Raw genomic sequence first — 19919 nt, forward strand, 5'->3', positions numbered from 1 at the left:
CATCCTAAATGTAATTTTATCTTTGATCTTAGATGACAGAATGCCCCAGGGCTTCCATTTCTGATTATTAGGTATTGAAGAGTATCACTTGACTAGTCATTGACTTAAGGATATTATTAAAAGTTAACTTTTGCAACTAAATATTGACTTTGATATCTAGCATGTATGGTGTTCTCACTACTAGACCAGGCATTATTTAAGCATTTTAAAATATATTAATTATATCCCTCCAACAGCTCTGTTATAAGGCTGATACCATTGTTGTCTTCATTTCCTAAGTGAGGAATTAGAGATATAAAAGTTAAGCTAAATTGAAGGATATGCAGGGAATGAAGGGACAGAGCTGGGATTCTTATGTAGGCTTTGCTCCAGTGCCCATCCTCTTAATCATGAAGTTCTGCCTCTTGGCTGTCAGTATTCATCATAATTTGAGGCTTTTTCTTAAGATGAGGGATGTCAAAAATATTCTGCTTAATTGAGGATACTAGAAAAAATTATAAAAGGGAAATAGGGCAGCCTGGGTGGCTCAGCAGTTTAGCACCACCTTCGGCCCAGGGCGTGATCCTGGAGACCCAGGATTGAGTCCCATGTCAGGCTCCCAGCGTGGAGCCTACTTCTCCCTCTGCCTATGTCTCTGCCTCTTTTTCTCTCTGTGTCTCTCATGAATAAATAAATAAAATCTTTAAAATAAAAAGGAAATATCAATTCAGGAAACTGGAGAGAAAAGTAGAAAACTAGTGAATTTACGTTCTCTAAAATTGAAAAAAAAACTTGTTATGAAAGGCAGCAGGTTTTTTTTATAGGGAGATGGAGAAATTTGAGTTGTCACGAATTCATGTATGTGGGGGAAATGATATCAGAGGTAATAGGGAATAAAAAGCATCACTGGGTATGTTGGCAAAGTAAAAGAGTTAAGTATAAAATCTGTGCCTGTCAACAGTGTATAAGATAAAAAATAGTACTGAAAAATAAAAAAGTTTTATGATTTGATTTAGTAAGCTTAGTTTAGTCAAACTGCTTGGCTGCAAGTAAAGGAAACTGGCACTGGATATGTTAAACAAAATAGAAAAGAAATTTATTTGTGGAGAATATGGGAGTATTTCACAGAACCAAGGGGATAGTTGGATCTCTTGAGGGGCTAGAACTTAGGTTCTTAGGAACCTAGGCAGTATACTCTCTTCTCTCTTGCTTTTCTCAGACTGTAATTTGTTTCCTCATTTCTACAAACCAACTTTCTTTGCCCTTTTTGGCACATGGCCATCCCATACCTCTCAAGTTCATAGCTGCTTCATTCAGGAGGCCATCTCAAACCTAATTTCAGTCCTAATTCTGAGTTCCTAAGGAGGAAAATTCAGGTGAACAACTTAGGTCAGGTGTCAACCCTGGTTCTCCTCCTTTAATTTGTTGGTATAGATATGACTTTCAGGGCCCTGGGGATGCAGATAACTCTGAGAAAGGGCATGGTGAGCTAAGCAAACTACTGCAGGAAATATCTGATACAAAGCAGCACGTATCCAGTGTTGGGTGAGAAGAGTTAGGATTTCAAGAGAGGATTTTTTTTTAGGATTCAGACCCTTTTCTTGTAGTCATACGGGTAGTGAATGGGAGACTAGATTGCCACCTTCCTTTTAGAATTGTGCATTTGGAACTGGAATCTTGTTCCAGTTCTGTTGACTTTGACAGATACGTATTGAATACATACTCATTATGTGCTTACTATCATTCAAGATTCTCATAGAAACAATAAAAGAAAAGGACAACAGAAAGATTATTTTGCCTCATACTGATGCTTACTTGAGAATCTGAGGGATAGGTGCTTATGGACAGGTCCCTGTTAAAGGTTATGGTGCTGATTGGAGATTTTAAGCTGAGGGACCCCTTTCTTTGCAGTTAACCTTCTTTCTTTCCCTTTTTTTTTTTTTTAAAAGGTGTCTAATAGTTGTCATTTGTTGAGTGTCTACTGTGTGCCAGGCATTAACTGTATTCGCGTGTTCCATATATATTTTGTCATTTGCTACTCACAGGAAATCTATGAGACTTACAGGTTTGTTTGACTTATCTAAGGATGCAGTTAATAAGTGGGAGAGTGAGAATTCAATCTTTTTGAGTGACTGGAAAGCCCATACTGGAGGCGCCTATTTGGGTCAGTGGTTGAGCATCTGCCTTTGGCTCAGCGCCTGATCCTAGAGTTCCGGGATCAAGTCCCACACTGGGCTCTCTGCTTCTCCTTTTGCCTATGTCTCTAGCTCTCTCTCTCTCTGCATCCTTCATGAATAAATAAGTAAAATCTTAAAAAAAAAAAAAAAAAAGCCCCATGCTGTTTTCATTACATTGTACTATATTGGAAACTGTGATCTTCATGATGAGTTATAAAATTAAGGTTATATTAGCCATATAACATGGTTCTTAAATTTTTTGGTCTCTCAAAAATTATTTAGCATCCAAAGAGCTTTTGTTTATGTGTTATATCTGTAAAAATTTATTATATTAGGGCTTAAAACTAGGAAAAAATGAAAATACTTATTAATTTACATAAAATAACAGTAAACCCACGATATGCTAATATAGACAACATGTTTTATGAAACATTAACTGTATTTTACAAAACAAAAAAAATGAATAAGATTGGCATTGCTTTACATTTTTGCAAATTTAGAAACTGTTTTAATAGAGACAGCTGGATTCTCATCTCTGCCATTGCGTTCATTCTGATGTGATATCACCCATCACATAGCATCTGAAAAGCTCCATTGTACACTTACGAGAGATGAGAGTGGAAAACACAGATAACATCTCATTATGAAAATTGTTTTGATCCTTCAGATCCCCTGAAAGGGTGTCTGGACAACACTTTTAGGATCACTGAATCAGAGACATGACATATAGAAGTTGAAGCTGTTTCTTAACATTTTCTGTGCAACATATTTAACCCTAAAAGGTAAGATGGGATTACCTTCCACTATGTCAACCTCTGCCAGCACTGATGCCAAACTACTGGTATAATGTATGGTGAGTTGGAACAGTATGGTTGTAAGAGGTTAGGATAAACACTGAGACAGGATGAATTAGTGATATGTGTCACTCAGAGGACTTTTATTATATATACTACATATATATGTGTATATATATACACACACACACACACACACACGTATTTTAAAGTAAGTATAAGGAGTATTAATAGCAGATTCTGTATGGGTTTTTAACTTTTTTTAAGAGAGCTCCTATGCACAAGCTCACGAGTGGGGGAGAGGGAGAGAGAGAATCCTAAGCCAGGCGCCAAGCTCAGCACTGAGCCCTACATGAGGCTCTGTCCCAGGACCCTGAACCAAAATCAAGAATTGGACACTTACTGAGCCACCCAGGTGCTCCTGTGTGGGTTTTTTTTTTTTTAAGATTTTATTTATTTATTCATGATAGTCACAGAGAGAGAGAGAGAGAGGCAGAGACACAGGCAGAGGGAGAAGCAGGCTCCATGCACCGGGAGCCCGATGTGGGATTCGATCCCGGGTCTCCAGGATCTCTCCATCTCGCCAAACCGCTGCGCCACCCAGGGATCCCCTGTGTGGGTTTTTAAATAACAGCTAGAAAGGTGACTTCGAGTGTTCTTGTGTTAAAGGGACTAGTGTTCATCAGTCTTTCCAAACTACTCAGAGATTCTAGTAGGTGAGTGAGATTTAAATGTAAAATACAGTATTTACTTGATGACAATGTAGTTGAGTGGTTAATGTCCAAAAATGTTTATTTTTCCTTCTCACATTGTGGAGCAAAAGATACCTTAGATGATAATTATACATACAGTGTGAAAATATCTTTGACCACATGATCCCTAAGTTTGTACCTTAAATGGAGTTCTAAGAGTATGACTTGTATGAATTCAGAATACAGTTTTTTGAATCTAATATCATATGTGGGGTAACTTGGAGAGAATCTGGAAAAGAGCAATAAATATATTAGGGTTCCAAATTCAGATACTATTCGAGTAATTCTGGACTTTAAACTTAACAGAAAAAGGAACTCCAAGTTGTGTTAATACTGTACAATACGTGAAGTATCGTGAATAGAATTCTGACCAGTTCTCATTTTCCAAGAGAGAATTTAAAGAATTTTACTTCCCATAGCAAAGGGGATATATATTAGCCAGTTAATAATTTTAATTTTTAAAGGAATTTATTTTTAAAGTAGTCTTTATGCCAAGTGTGGGGTCAACTCATGACCCCAAGATCAAGAAATGCGTGCTCTTATCAACTGAGCCAGTAAAAAATTAAAAAAAAAACAACAACACTCATTGAGTTACATACCTTAGAACAGACTGAGTTAAGTTGTGAACTTTTCTTCCCTTGAAGATCTTAAAAGAATATTGTTGGTCTCCAAAATAGATAATAGCAGGATTTTAAAAAATGACCTACTGAGATTCTTTTTCATCTCTGATTTTATGATAATAGCTCTGAAATCATAGTAGTTTTACAAATGACAGTTGCCTGACTAAATCTCCCAGATTTTTGCTTGAGCTGTGTTGTGAAAATTCTTGGAATTTTAGGAGGGGAAATAGAAGTTGTGAAAGTCATGAGGTTTGAAGAGTGACCTTCTACTATTTGTGTATTGGATTCCTTCTCCTAAATTGATTCCTTCACCTCTATTTTCACTTCAAACCAGTGAGGATTTTTCAGCTTATTTTTTTTAAAAAGGTCATTGCTTATAGGAAGTTTAAAGGCTCAGTTATTCATACCTTGGTGGGGATTAGTTTGATGCTGTCCATTTATTTCCTAAATGGAGCAGAGACCAACTGTCTTGAAGAGGTGCGAGTTTTTACTGAAAGAGAAGATCAAGTAATTATGCATTATATGATACCAACATGGTGGCCAATATTAGAGGCTTAGGGCATGTGAGATGAGAGAACCAAGGTATAGAGGGTAATTAGAAGTATGCCAGATATAAACCATATTGAAATTTTGTCAAGAACAAGCTGATCTTGCACCAGGAAAATGGAAAAGCTTCTTTCTTTCTCCCCCGCCCCACATTACTCCTTTGTCTCTCTGCTCCAAGATATCCAACAGGGGCTTTTTTTTTTTTTAATTAATTAATTAATTTATGATAGTCAAAAACAGAGAGAGAGAGAGAGAGAGGCAGAGACACAGGCAGAGGGAGAAGCAGGCTCCATGCACCGGGAGCCCGACGTGGGATTCGATCCCGGGTCTCCAGGATTGCGCCCTGGGCCAAAGGCAGGCGCCAAACCGCTGCGCCACCCAGGGATCCCGAACAGGGGCTTTTATACTCTAAGAACTGTTGAGTTAGAATTCCTTTATGGAATAAATAGGATTTTGTGGTCTGCTTCAGAAATCATCGTCACATCATCTAATTTCTGTGGGGAAGAGTATGTTCTCAATTCTCATATGTAGTCCACAAACAAAAATTTAAAACCTTATCCTTTCTGGGTCAATTTAGTGTAAATAATTGAATGAGGGGCTCATTTCCATTGAGGTGGTTAAATGATTATTTTGTCAGTTAGGGCATGTAAGTCTAAAACTACTGAGTAAGAATGACAATCATTTAAAATTTAGAAAATTCTGGGGCACCTGACTGGTGCGGTAGAGTTCGGTAGAGTTTGCGATTCTTATTCTTGGGGTTGTCAGTTTGAGCCCCACATTGGGTATAGAGATTACTTAAAATCTTATTTAAAAAAATGAAATAAAATTTAGGAAATTCTGAAGAGTATGAATCTGATAATAAAATTGTATGTTAGAAGCTATTCTTAGTACTTTGTATGTATTAACTCATTTAGTCCTCATTTAATCCTCACAGCAATCCTTTGGGTTGGATGCTATTTTTATCCTCATCTTAACAAATGAGAGAACTGAAGACATTTACTTGTGTAAGGTCACATAGCTTAAAGCCAAAGAGTTTGGGTTCTAATCCAGGCAGACTTGCTCAAGAGTCTGTGTTCTTCATTGCTAAGTCATATCTAATGTAGGACGCTGTTACTTTGTTGAAATTAAACTAGGAAACTTTGAGTTTGCTGGTATATGAAAACTAAAGTAACACCAGCTACTTTTGCTTGGAAATAGCTTAAATTTTTACCTTTAAATTAGGTAAAAGTAGCTTTAAATTTTTACCTCATTTATAAGATAAAATTTTATTTTTTGTCTTGACTATAAAACATAAAGTCAATCTGTAGATTATTTTATTTCTTTTTAGATTTCTGCCATAAGCTGCCCCTGTGGGTACACAAATATTCATGTGTACTTTCTCCTATATATTGAACTTATTTGTTCTTTCCAAAGGGGAACAACCCAGAGTTTCATCCAGTTATTATAAATAACAAAATCTAAGCTCTTTAGGTACACAGTCTTTTTTTTTTTTCCTTTGGTACACAGTCTTTTTCATTAGATCGTAGTGTGGGTTTTTGTGGTTCAAAGTTCTGTAAACCAAAGATGAGTTATTGACGTTCTAACTAATACTAGTGGTAGGGAAGGAATTAGGATAACGGTGATTGAAGCTATTATTCAGAAAAGGGGATTATTAAGTGCATTATAAAATCTTACTGGTTAGGAGTGACAGTGACTCCCTGATAGTATAATACTTGATTTTGTTCTTTGATAGGGCCTCCATTGTCTCCTATGCCTTCTGAAAGTCTTAATCTTGTCCAGTGTCTTCCATAACCACACCTGAGATGGGTATTAGTGAAGATGCCCTTTCTGGGAAATGTACGGCTTTTATAGGTCACTTCTTCTTGATGAATTTGGTTATTATTTTGGAAACTTAAGAGGCTTTTGCAGTCTAGTCTCTTTATCTCTCCCCACCTCCCATACAATTATCTCAAAACACTTAGTTTCTAGATTTTTTGCTGCTTTGATCCAAAGTGCCTGCCCAGACAGAATTTTTCAGTGTGAAGATTGTGCCCTTTGTGCTCTGTTTACCCAGGAATTTCCAGTCTTGTTTTGGTGCTGTGGAACCCCTTCAACAGTCTGGTGAAACCTGTGGATCCATCTCAGAATGATGTCTCAAAATTCACAAAATAAAGTACTTAGGATTACAAAGGAAACCAGTTATATTGAAAGACGGTTAGCAAAATATTAACTTTGAAACATAGTAATATGTGCTTTTAACTTACTAAATAAAATATCTTTTGGCAAGTCTAATATAATAGCACAATTTTTAAGTAATTAAGTTTAAATTAAAAGTTGAGATTCTGCAACATTTGCATGTGAGAAGAATATATTGTGATTTTTATTGGTAGCAAAGTCATAAGTACTATGATTTGTCTAATTTCATAATTAAAAGAAATGCTAAATTTCACTTACAAGTTGGTGGAAATAAAGAGTATTTTTTCACCATCCAAGTTCATTGGCCTCTTCTGGCTTCTGAGGGAATGATGATTCTGATGAGGCCATTTGAAACAATGGTGGAAATCATGGGTGGAAAGACAACACCCTTACGACCTTAGTTTTGTGTGGTAAGGTACCAGTCTTCCCTACTGCCAAGGCTGTAGTTTTGTAGCTACCATTCAATTACTTCAGTTTGCTACTTCAGAAGCAGTTGGTGTTTTTTCAGCTATGCAAGACTTTGAATTATAGGACTATTAGCTTGAATTGCAGGCCATAGGCAGGGAGTTACCCCTCCCTTAGGAAATCTGCATTTTCTCCATCTCTGCTTGCAACTCTGAAGTTTATTTCTCTCTCAGGACTTTAAGTGATAAGAAGCCAGCACATGCCAACATTCTGATTTCTTTTTTCTAGATTTCTCTCCTTGCTATAGCATTAGTTGACATATGGTTTGTTCCAGTTTCTGTAGATGACCACAGTTGACCAAATCCTTCACTCTCTTTTAATAAGGTCACCGGTTTTCCAGCTAGCAATATCAGAATTAATGTTTGCTTCATCAACTCCCTTAAGGGTGCCTTATTTTAGTCTCTGTTACTTGTATCACCCCACTTCCATGTCCCAAATTTCATATTTGTTAAGAATTGAATTCATCTGCTGGTAGATATCTTTTTATAGTAGTTAGACACATAAGAAATCTGGAAGGTAGGCAGTTCAGGGTTTGGATGGCAGCTTCACAATTGTTTCTCAAAAAACTCAGGGACCCGGATTCCTTCTCTCTGTTCCCATATCCTCAGTGTTTGGCTTCCATTTTCAAAGATCACCTTATGATCTAAGATGACTGCTGGAGCAATAGCTCTTGTGTTCACATTGCAGAGAGCAGGCATGGCAAAGAGGTGCAATGCCATCCAGAATGAAATTGAGATTATATTCCTAAGGAAGAACATAAAAACAGATATTAGGTGGCAGTTGATGGTTTCTGCCATAGATCTTACTTCTTGTTGCCTTGAGTGCTAGGTTCTGTAATAGGAGTCATATATTTTAAGGTGTGTGTGTGTATATATGTGTGTATGTGTGTGTGTATGCACACATACCTTGATGGGTCAGTCGGTTAAGTGTCGCTTTGTTTTGACACATGTCATGTGAGATCAAGCCTGAGTCCATCGTGGTGCTGGGCATGGAGCCTACTTGATTCTCTCCCTCACTCCTTCCCCTCTTCCCTCTAAAAAAAAAAAGGAAAATATATATATTCCTTGAGATGCATGTGATCAGAATTATTGCTGTGGTAATTACAGAAATTTCTTTTGAGTTTTCAGTTGCTTAGTTTTTCTTAGAAGTTTTATGATAAATGGGTCTTGTGATTGTTCTTAAGTCTTTTTTTTTTTTTTTTAAGATTTTATTTATTTATTCATGAGAGGCAGAGACATAGGCAGAGGGAGAAGCAGGCTCCATGCAGGAAGCCCAATGTGGGACTCGATCCTGGGACTCCGGGATCATGCCCTGAACCAAAAGGCAGATGCTCAACTGCTGAGCCACCCAGGCGTCCCTTTCTTAAGTCTTTCAAGATGAAATGCCAAGTGCTAGGAATAGAGTGGGAGGATTCAAGAATATCTAGGTCATGACATCATTATCCTCATTATTATTATTTTCCTTGTTGTTGTCTTACCTTTATTTAGGAAGCCAACAATATCTCTACCTTTTCCCTCCCTTTTCCCCCCCTCCTTTTTGATACTGTTGAAAGCTTGAAAACTTCCTGAGTAATTATTGATTACTCCTTGGTAGTTAGGGAGGTTGCAGAGGGAGGCCAAGCAATATGTTAAAGTACCCAGAAAGCTTATTTGAGATATCAATGGCAGTGTTTCATAAAGTGGGATTAGAATCCCTTCCTCTCCCCCATCTCATGACTTAATGTTGAGTTGTTATATCTCAGTGCTGTTTACAGTCTCATTTTATGCAGAAAAGATTCCTCATGACTTTTTTTAGCAATAAATATTGTTACAGAGTTAAGAATTTAAGACTTCAATTTTCCATGCCCTGTTTTCTCCTATAAGTAACATTATCTTTTTATCTTTGCTTCCATCTTCCTATTTTTCTCTGCTATTCCAGAACTGTCTCTGTTCCTGTGTGGTGCTACTTGTCAGTCTGAGTCATACTTTTTTCCAATTCATAAAGTTCTTGAATCCTGTGATTATCCTTACCTCATGCTACTGAGTCCTTTTTTCGTTCACTGCTTCCTTTTAGCTTGTCATTGTGTATGATTTCACTTTTTTTGGGAAGGATCACATTCATACCTTCATTGGCTAGTCACTGTTCAATCATTTAACCATTTTTCATTAACCCTTCACTTATTATGTTCTTAGGCATTAGAGAGAGAAAAGAATAAGAAAGTTTCTTCTTCCAAGGAGCTCATGGTCTCTGGGGAGATAGATAAAGATAGTTATAATTCTATGTAAATCCTGGGATAGAGGTGTTGATATGCTACTATGAGAGTAGGTTCTAGTTCAGTTTAGGAGATGGAAGAAGAGTGGATTGACCAGGCTTTTGGGGGGGGGGGTTTAATCTGAGACTTGAAAAGAAGTAGAAACCAGCTAGGCAGTGTTAGAAGGAAAAGACATTCCAGAAAGGAATGTTTTTAATCCAAATTCTGTGTTATTTTTCAGATAACATGTACCTGGCATGGGTTAGTTAGTATCTGAAGTATGGGTACTCTTCTCAATGGGGAGGTAAGAGAAGAGGGAATGAGGGTGTAGTAAGCTTAGGTGTATGACGCAATTATATGTATGAAACAGCATGGTAAATGCCATATTGAGGTTATGATTGCTCTGGGAATTTAGAGAAGGATTAATAAAAGATTAATAAAAACTAAGGTAGTTGAAAATGAGTTTAGATTTAGTATAATAGGAGAAAGGGAACCATTAAAAGTTTTGGGGCACAAGGACGTGAAAATAGTGTTGCCAGATTTCTCTTGGAGTGTATGCATGGACTCTGGAGGTGATTAGCAGAGAGGAGTGGTAAGAAATCAGTCAGGGAGGCCAGCTAGGAAGCTTTTGGAATGAGGTGAGGTAATGAGGGCCTGACATTTCTTAACCAGATTTCCATAACCAGATTCCTCAGAGCCTCTCATGCTGTTTTTAAATTTACCACCATCTGTTCTCTTATACAAGTGGACTTCTGTCATCACCATTCCATTAAGAGGTTTCTTTCTAAAGTTACTGATGATCTGGCTAAATCTAATGGTCATTTTTTGTGTTCTTCATGCTTAATGGAGAACCATTGCGGCAACCAAGTGACACACAGCAGTGGAAGCACTTTTTACCTTACTACCAAGAATATATAAAATTTAAAAATTTGTGGGCGCCTGGGTGGCTCAGTTGGTTGAGCACCTGCCTTCCACTCAGGTTGTGATCCTAGGGTTCTGGGATTGAGCCCCATGTCAGCCTTCCTGTTTGGCGGGGAGCCTGTTTGTCCCTCTCCCATCTACCTGCTGCTCCTCCTGCTTGTGCATGCGCGCGTGCACTCTCTCTCTCTGTCAAATAAATAAATAAAATCTTTTAAAAATTTTAATAATTTGCAAACAGAAACCCCACTTTCTAAATTATCTTGTTTTCTTTATTTCTTAATTTTTATTTTTTTAAATAATTTATTTTTTTTTAAAGATTTTATTTATTTATTCATGAGAAACAGAGAGGTAGAGACACAGGCAGAGGGAGAAGCAGGCTCCATGCAGGGAGCCTGATGTGGGACTTGATCCTGGGACTCCAGGATCACACCCTGGGCCGAAGGCGGTGCTAAACCGCTGAGCTACCCAGGCTGCCCTATTTCTTAATTTTTAAGAAATGATTTTATTTGAGAGAGAGAGAGAGAGAACATGAGTTGGGGGAGGGGTAGAGGGAGAGGGAGAAAGCTCCCAGCTGAGCAAGGAGCCAACACATGGCTTAGTCTCAGGACCCTGGGAGCATGACTTGGGCCGAAGGCAGTCGCTTAACTGACTGAACCGCCCAGGCGCCCTTGCGTTTTCTTTATTCCCTAAGTTCCTATAACTTATTTCATCCTGGCAACGAGCATGTCATATAATGCTGAGATTATAGAGCAGGATGGTAAGTTGTTTTTGTTTTTATTTTTAATCTCTGAAGGTGCTGTGTAGAGAATTTAAAGTTCACATTTTTAGAGGAATATATAGAGTAGAGATGGAGGAAATTTGAGAAAGTGAAAAAGGTAAAACTGTGGATGAAAATATCCAAAGAGCAAGATAATAGGTCTCTACTGGCAGTACAGATAGACTCCTCAAGACTGTCTCTTGATTTATAATTACTGTTGCCTAATCTGGTTTACTTTATACTCCAGTAGTACCCTCGCCAGATAATCCTAGAGTAATATTATTATTAACTAATGCTTAACGGATGTTTCTTCTGTGTATATGCTACCACATTTAATTCTCAAAGTAATATTTTAATTTTTTAAAGATTTGAGAGAGAGAGAGAGAAAGTGCAGGTGAGCGTGCTCCAGCTGGGGCCAGGGTGGGGGACAGGGGTGTGTGACAGGGGAGAAGAAGAGGGAGCAGCAGACTCCCCACTGAGCAGAGAGCCCTGATGCAAGACTCCATCACAAGACTCTGAGATGATGACCTGAGTTGGAAGTCCATGCTTAACTGGGTGCAGGTGCCCCCTCAAAGTAATATTTTAACTGTAGGAACTATTACTGTTTCATTTTACAGATGAGAAAGCTGGAGTTTAGAGATGTTAATTTCCATTTCCTGGACCTAGTAACTAGTAGAATTAGTATGAACTCCGATCTCTCTGACTTGAGAGCCTGCATTCTTTATCAGTTCTGTATTGGCTCCCAGAAGTGCATATCCCAAGCACGTATGCCAGAGTCCCTTTTGCAGCCATTTGGGATGAGGGCCCGTATTGGATTTTATTTGCCACAAAATTTTTCCTTTCGGTGAGGTACTTTGTTTTTTCTTGTTACTTTGATAGCATTTAGAAGTCTGATTCTTCTCTATCACCACAGTCATTATTCCTGTTTCTTTAATCCCATGGTAGACAGGTTTTGTATCTTCTGCTGAAAGTTAGCAATTCCAGTGTGAAGTGTCAAGCTTTGTTTCTATGTTTTTATCCTCAATTCTACAAGCAGCCTTTTCCCTTCTCCGGAATATGTGTTAACCTGGCAGATTTTGTTTTTCTTTTCTTTCTTTGGGTTGTAATGGCCTGAATTTTTCAGCCTTGGAGAGAAATACATTACAGAATCCAGATCATTAGATGTTTGCATTAGACCGCCCTGAGTTTTTAATGCTTCTTGCTATCCATTTATATGATTTTATCTCATCTATCCTACACTCCCAGATCTTTAGTTTTCTTAAGCTTGTTCATTGATTTTTGTGGTGTTTTACTTATTTATTTTTTTTAGCTGCCTTGGTACTGCCTATCCTCCTCTTCTCTTGTTCATCAGTGTCCTTGAGTTTGCATTCCTCTTTTCGGTCAGCTCCCCCAGCTAGCTTGTCTGCTTACTATTCTTGTCTACGCTTCTTGCTTTTCCTACCTCCCACCTGCTCAGCTCTACCTTCTTTTCTCCTTGCAAATTCCTGTGCTTATTTCTCAGTCACTTTTCTGACTTCTTTACTTTGGATAGTCTTTTGTTTGTATGACTCCCCTAAAATTTGTGTAAAAGAAATGCCAAGTGTACAGTCTTAAGATTTTAAAGGGCCTGCGGTATTGGTGAGTAAAGAGCTGGACTGCAGACTTATTTTTCATACTATGATCCTGTTGCCCTATTTAAAGTGACAGTCTTTTTTAGAAACATTGGCATTGGGATCACTTTGTGTGTAGGTATTGTTCTGAATCTTAAACATTTTAAAACCAAATTTATTGTATTTTGGAGAGGAAAAAATTTAAAAAGATTGGAAATGTTGAGCCCTTAAATATTTGTTTTGGTCATTAACATACTCAATCTTTTTCCTCCAGATTTAACTCAGGCTTTCCCTCACTTTGGAACTCCTAGATTTGTGAATATTGGATATTTTGAGAAGCAGGGGTTCTTTCCTTGATATTGACTAAGGAGTCTATTTACCTTCAGGATGACATCTGAACTGGAGAGCAGCCTAACATCTATGGACTGGTTACCACAGCTCACCATGAGAGCAGCCATCCAAAAATCTGATGCTACACAAAATGCACATGGAACAGGAATTTCCAAGAAGAATGCACTCCTTGACCCAAATACAACACTGGACCAAGAAGAAGTCCAACAGCACAAAGATGGGAAACCTCCATACAGTTATGCCAGCCTCATTACATTTGCAATTAATAGCTCACCCAAAAAGAAAATGACTCTAAGTGAGATTTACCAGTGGATCTGTGATAACTTCCCATATTATAGAGAGGCTGGCAGTGGTTGGAAGGTAAGGATTTTATTTAAATTATTATTTTTATGCTATAAACATAAAAATGGCTCTATTGAAGATAAAGCTTTGTAGGGGCTTATATAATTAAAAAGTGAAATTCTGATGATTAGTCATTTTTAAGATGTCAGACAAGTAAAATTTTTTTATTAAGTGATTAATTTTACCTTTGATGGAATACCAATTCGTTAAAACTTTATTATGTTGCATGACTGAGAGAACATAAAGTAAGAACAGAGATAATTAGCATTTACTGGAAAACAATACTTACAGCTCAGGTAAGTGGATAGTGGGTCTTTAGTTTAAAAAAAAAGTATTGTAACTAGTATTGTTTTCCTCATCTAAGGTTTTTTTTTTAACTTTCATTTTGAAAGAGTTTTAGATTTATCGAAGAGTTACATAAATAGTCCAGAGAGTTCCCCTGTGTCCTTCAATCACTTCCTCTATGTTAACATCTTAGGTAATCATAGTACAGTGATAAAAACTGAGAAATTGATGTTAGTTCAGTACTTTCGAGTTTTTTCTTTTCCTTTATTCCTTCTCTATTAATTGGGATTCTTTTGTATTCAAGACTTCTACTTTCTCGTTTTATTTACTTATTCAGTCTTTTATTTTGCATAGTATGCATTCATGGACATTTATTTGTGCTGTCATTATTTGTCAATCAGATAGTTGAAGCTTTGGCCATAAAGAGCTCTTAGAAGTTGGCTCCTGTGCCCTTTTGATTTGGCCCTGTTATTTTGTTTGTTTAGCACTTTTTAACTTTCTGGCACAACAAGATGTTCCAGGCTCATCTTGTATTATTCCTGTCCACTCGTAGAATCAACCAGATTTTAAGAAGCCCTCGTTCCTCATCTAAGCTTTTTGATGAACTGTCAAATTGGTTTCCTACCTAATTTATGTTCTACAACAAATAATTCAATTTAACTTTCTTTTGTGTCTGCACATATTGTTTATATTCCCATATGAGAATTACCCAGTTGTATGCTATGTAGGGTATGTGTATATGCATGTGGAAAAAGGGAGTTTAGAGTTTTAGATGGTAATTACTCTTGTTTCTTTTAAGCCTTCCTGTCTCAACACTTTTGTCTTTTTTGTTTGACTAGATTTATTAAAGATATTTACTGATTTATTATGCATTGATGATGTGCTATGCACCATGTCAGATAATCAGGTGTCTCAAGGGAAGGGATTTTTAACATATCCACTTCTATTCCATGTCCTAGTACAGTGCTTCCATTTAGTAAGCCTAGGAAATGTGGTTCAAATGAAACCTTGAATCTTGGTCCCAGCCTTCTTTCATGGCTTTACTTTTTTCTAGTTCTTTCTCATGCATCTTTTTTCTTTTGCCTATTCCAGCCTGCTAGCTGTCCCTGGAAATAAAAGCTGTGATTTTTTTTTTTCCTTGCTTTCAATTTTCTCTTATTTGTCCTTGGACTTTCTGCCTTTTTTTCTAGTTGGCATTATCCTATTTTGTCTTTCAGCTTGTGTGTTACCTCTCTCCTCCCTATAGAACTAATCTCTTCTGTTTCCATATGCTTGATAAATAACAGCATCATAGACTTTTAGATTTTTGCTTAAATATCTTGTTTCATTAGTTTTTGTTTCTGTACCCAAATACTTAAGTGATAGTTGCTTTTATTTCTATGTGTCAGGTGCTTTACTCCCAAGTGCCTTCTGACATCTTTGTCTTTTTAAGTCACACAACAGTTTTAGGAAGTAAGTATTGTTACTGTCCAAATTTGCAAAGTAAGAAAACTGAGGCTTAGAGAACTAACTTTACAGTTTCTCAAAGAATGCAGGAACCCAAGATTTAGTAACAAACTTGGAGATTTGGAGATTTCAAATCTCATGCCTTAACCATTACACAAGGCCTATAATTTTGTAAACACTGTATAAATATTTATTGAATTTAATTTTCCAAGATGGTCTGTCTCTTAACTGGCCAACTCAGTATGAGCAGCAATTGTTAACAGTATAATATGAATAAGAGTCTACTCTTAACAATATTTCATTGGAGGAAATACATAAAAGTATTTGATCCATGAATAAAAAAAAAAACATCATTTTAACCAAGTAGTAGTGATCCATGTAAACTGTGTGCTCTGGCTTTAGGCACTACTATTCAGTAGAGTCCTTCTGTCAAGATTTCGGATGAGGGAAGGCAGATTTTGATAAACCTCTTTAATATTGGAAAAATATGGTGGCTAGGGAATAGACATGGCAAATTTGAATAAGTGGCTTTGGCTTAGAAAGCCCATCAGGGATTCATGGGTCTCTTTAACTGGTTGTAAACCTAAATATTTGCCGAAACCAGACAGGTGACATAAATGAGTAAAGCAAAAAAGATGCCTAACAGAAGAGTGCATGTCTAATGTAAGGCAGCTGTGCTCTAGGCACTTGTTGCATTTTAGAGAATATGACAGATCTTACATCCCCCCACCCCCTGAAAATTCAGAAATCTGGATTTTGTGTTTTTTCCCAATTCATTTATTTATTTATTTATTTATTTATTTATTTATTTTAATTTTATTTATTCATGAGAGACACAGACACACACACACACGGGGGGCGGGGGGGAGCACAGACACAGGCAGAGGGAGAAGCAGGCTCCATTCCCATGCAGGGAGCCTGACGTGGGACTCGATCCCTGGTCTTCAGGAACACACCCGGGACTGAAGGTGGAGCTAAGCCACTGAGCCACCTGGGCTGCCCTGTTTCCCAATTTTTAAATTTTAATTCCAGTTCTCTTTAATACAGTGCAGGCCAAACATAAGTCTGTTGGCTGAGTTCATTCTGTGGACTCTGGCCTAGATCATATCCTCTTATTTTCAGCTACTTTAGTCTTTAATTTGAAAAGGATTTACTTACTGTATACTCTTGTGAGTATGTTGAGTTTGGCAGTACTAAGAAACTTATTAACACAGGCCCCCTAAGGAAGCTTATAATCTTTATTGGATAAGGGGGATAATCTATAAACAAGTAAGTATGATGTTATGTAAACAGTTCTGTAATAGAGAAATACAGAATACTGTGCTGTGATGAATTGACTAATTGGGCACACCTACTGTGTGTAATACTATCCAGTATATGTGTGGCTTAGTAAAGAGTGTTAAATGAAGATTGAAGTTAAGAAGTGCTGTGAGAATTTAGAAGAGCTTATGGCAAGTGTGATGAGGTTCTTGAGTGGCAAAAAGACTAAGTGCTAGGAGCACACAGGAAGGGTGAATCAATAGAAAACTATTGAGGAAGTGTAATTGAGCATTATTTGGAAGACGAGGAAGATTTGGGTTTTTATTTAAAATATATATAAAAGGGGGATCCCTGGATGGCTCAGCAGTTTGGTGCCTGCCTACGGCCCAGGGCGTGGTCCTGGAGTCCCGGGATCAAGTTCCGCATCGGACTCCCTGCATGGAGCCTGCTTCTCCTTCTACCTGTGTCTCTGCCTCTCTCTCTCTGTGTCTCTCATGGATAAATAAATAAAATCTTAAAAAAAATATATATATATAAAACATTCAGGAAACAGTTGCTTATAGGGGTTCTTGAGAGAAAGCAGTAAGAGTTGGGATAGAGCCAGAATGCAGAGATTCCGTGAATATATGAATGCCAAGCTGAAGAGCTTGGTCCAAATTTTGAAGTGAATAGTACATGAAGATCAATTATGTACCTCATTTACTGTCTGACCTCAGCTTGGCTCAAGTGTAAGTCCACATGAGAGTGCCACATCCATTCTGCTGAATTTTGTGCTGCTGGCCAGCCCAACTCATGCCCTGACACTGGTTTGGAAGTAACTGATAGTTTTAGCTGGAAGATAATGGCTTAGTTATAGTGAGGAAAGAAGGGGAAAAGGAAGAAATGGGAATAGGTGGAGGAGTATGTTCCTCATAGAACCAAAGAGATTGGTCCAATCTCTTGCTTTAGGCAGATCTTTAATATTTCCAGGGATTGCTATCTTATAGTTTTTCTTTTAAAAAGTCTCTTCCCCCAATTTTAGGGTGCTTAGAACTTGCCAGGATTGTTGCCAATTTTATTTCTGTAGACAGAGAAATAATTTAAAATAAACATTGCAAATGGAGACAAATGGAAACTGGTTTACCACCTCCTTTGCTCAGGTCTTAACTCTATTTTCACATTTTACAATTTGCTCTCCTTAGATTTGTTTTGCACACTCCTACAGTCTGGTGCTCAGTATTTCTTGTCACCCAGAGGAGAAAATTGCCATGGTCATTTGAAAGGATTCAGATAGAACTTTAATATTTAGTTAGAATTCCCTTTCATTTCTGTGCTAGGGCATTGAAGGGAGGTTATATACTGAAAATAACTCTTTGAATATTCCAGAAGAGTTTAAAAAACACTATTTTAATTTCTATGATGGAATGATTTTGTAATCTGAACTAGAGTTTTTCCTCTAATTTAATTTTTATTTAAATTTTTGTGCTATTCGTTTACTAAATTTAAATTTTTGTGCTATTCGTTTTACTAAAGAAAACCTTTTAGCTTACTGGAGTTTAGGGTAATAAAAAGAAAAATACAAAAAAATGTTATGTGTATGTGGAGTGTATTCTTTTTATGTGGGCAGAGAAAGAAAAATCTATATTTGTTTATTGTTAAAAAGAAACAAATAATAAACTAGAAATGTAGTGAATATAGTTACTTATAAGGGGTTGGGTGGAACCTGGGTGGAACCTAGGTGGAAGGAGTATAGAAGAGAATAAGATTTTGAGTACACTTTATTTAGTTCTAAACCATGTGTTTTTACACTATATATATATATAGAGAGAGAGAGAGAGAGAGAGAAAGAGAGAGAGAACCAAAAAGGATGGAAAAAGGAAACTTTAGAATTGAATATAAGCAGAAACAGACAAGCCATACGTCTTACCAAATGAATAACACAATCACACAAAAAAAATTCAAGGAACTTTTGAAAAGAGTATTCTATTATTTCCATGGGATATATACTAAGATTGAAAAGAATTGCAAAGAAACTGTGATGTTTACTTAATAGCTCTGTTTAGTGGTTTTTCACTAGGGGCAGTCAGTCTCTACCTCCAGTAACCCCAAGAAGAGAAGTTGGGAGCAATTCTAAAACTATATAATATGCATGGTATGATAGAATACATGAGTACATATATTTGATGTTGGGAAACTAGGGCTCTCACAGTGAGGGGGAAAACGAGATACAGGTAGGAATGTGGTGGTTAATTTGAATTAGAGGTACCAGTTTAAACTTAAGTTTAAAATAAAAATCACTTAGAATGTTTTTAAAATTTAGATTCCTGGGTCACAACTCCAGAGATTTTGAATTAGTCATCTTGAATAGAGCCTAGGAATTGGCATTAAAAACCATTATAAGTGATTTTAGTCCAGATAAATTTTACTTTTGAGAAACCACTTTTGGGGCTGAGATTTTTAAGGCCAAGCAGTATGCTTTGATCAGTTATTTAACCTGGGCCATTTTTCTCCAGGTTAACCTAGACCATTTAAATTATATCTACCTCTATTCTCCTAACTTCTTTTCTTGGAATTATTATAGTTACAGTCTGGCCAAGATGTGAGGATCTTCATTGTGTGTGTGTGTGTGTGTATATATATATATATATATATATATATATATTCATGTCTTGACTTTCGTATCTCTCTGGGTATTTTAAAAACTTTTTTAAGGATTTATTTGAGAGGGGGTGGGGCATGCACATGCAGGGGGAAGGGGAGAGGGAAAGAGAGTCTTTTTTTTTTTTTTTAATTTTTATTTATTTATGATAGTTACAGAGAGAGAGAGGGAGGCAGAGACACAGGCAGAGGGAGAAGCAGGCTCCATGCACCGGGAGCCCGACGTGGGTTTCGATCCCGGGTCTCCGGGATCACGCCCTGGGCCAAAGGCAGGCGCCAAACCGCTGCGCCACCCAGGGATCCCGGGAAAGAGAGTCTTAAGCAGGCTCCACTTGGAGCCCAACTTGGGCCTTGACCCCACAACCCTGACATGATGATCTGAGCTGAAACCACGAGTCAGATGCTTAACCGACTGTGCCACTCAGACACCCCTTTCTCTGGGTATTTTATTTTATTTTATTTTATTTTATTTTATTTTATTTTATTTATTTTATTTTATTTTTTTTTTCTCTGGGTATTTTAACTTTCTAAATATGCTTTTGGTTTTTTTTTTTTTCAACTGATTTGTGATTACCATATGAAAAGCATTATAT

At 37.2% G+C, this 19919-nt stretch overlaps 1 protein-coding gene and 1 long non-coding RNA gene across 6 annotated transcripts in view; one reads left to right on the forward strand and one right to left on the reverse strand.

The window, feature by feature from the left end:
- The window catches only part of FOXJ3 (forkhead box J3), a 141588-nt gene that overhangs the window by 29545 nt on the left and 92124 nt on the right, over positions 1-19919 (forward strand). For all 5 annotated transcript variants that reach the window (XM_077844471.1, XM_077844472.1, XM_077844473.1 and 2 more), the window contains one exon: positions 13392-13716. In XM_077844471.1, the coding sequence (XP_077700597.1) occupies positions 13392-13716 (325 nt within the window). The remainder of the gene's footprint in view (positions 1-13391; positions 13717-19919) is intronic.
- The window catches only part of LOC144281762 (uncharacterized), a 57626-nt gene that overhangs the window by 17170 nt on the left and 20537 nt on the right, over positions 1-19919 (reverse strand). The window contains exons 2-4 of the long non-coding RNA XR_013350158.1: positions 8414-8541; positions 7302-8252; positions 4730-4812 (exon numbers count right to left, since the gene is read on the reverse strand). This is a non-coding gene — a long non-coding RNA (uncharacterized LOC144281762). The remainder of the gene's footprint in view (positions 1-4729; positions 4813-7301; positions 8253-8413; positions 8542-19919) is intronic.

The sequence above is a fragment of the Canis aureus genome, chromosome 13 (assembly GCF_053574225.1).
Source record: "Canis aureus isolate CA01 chromosome 13, VMU_Caureus_v.1.0, whole genome shotgun sequence".
Taxonomy (NCBI): domain Eukaryota; kingdom Metazoa; phylum Chordata; class Mammalia; order Carnivora; family Canidae; genus Canis; species Canis aureus.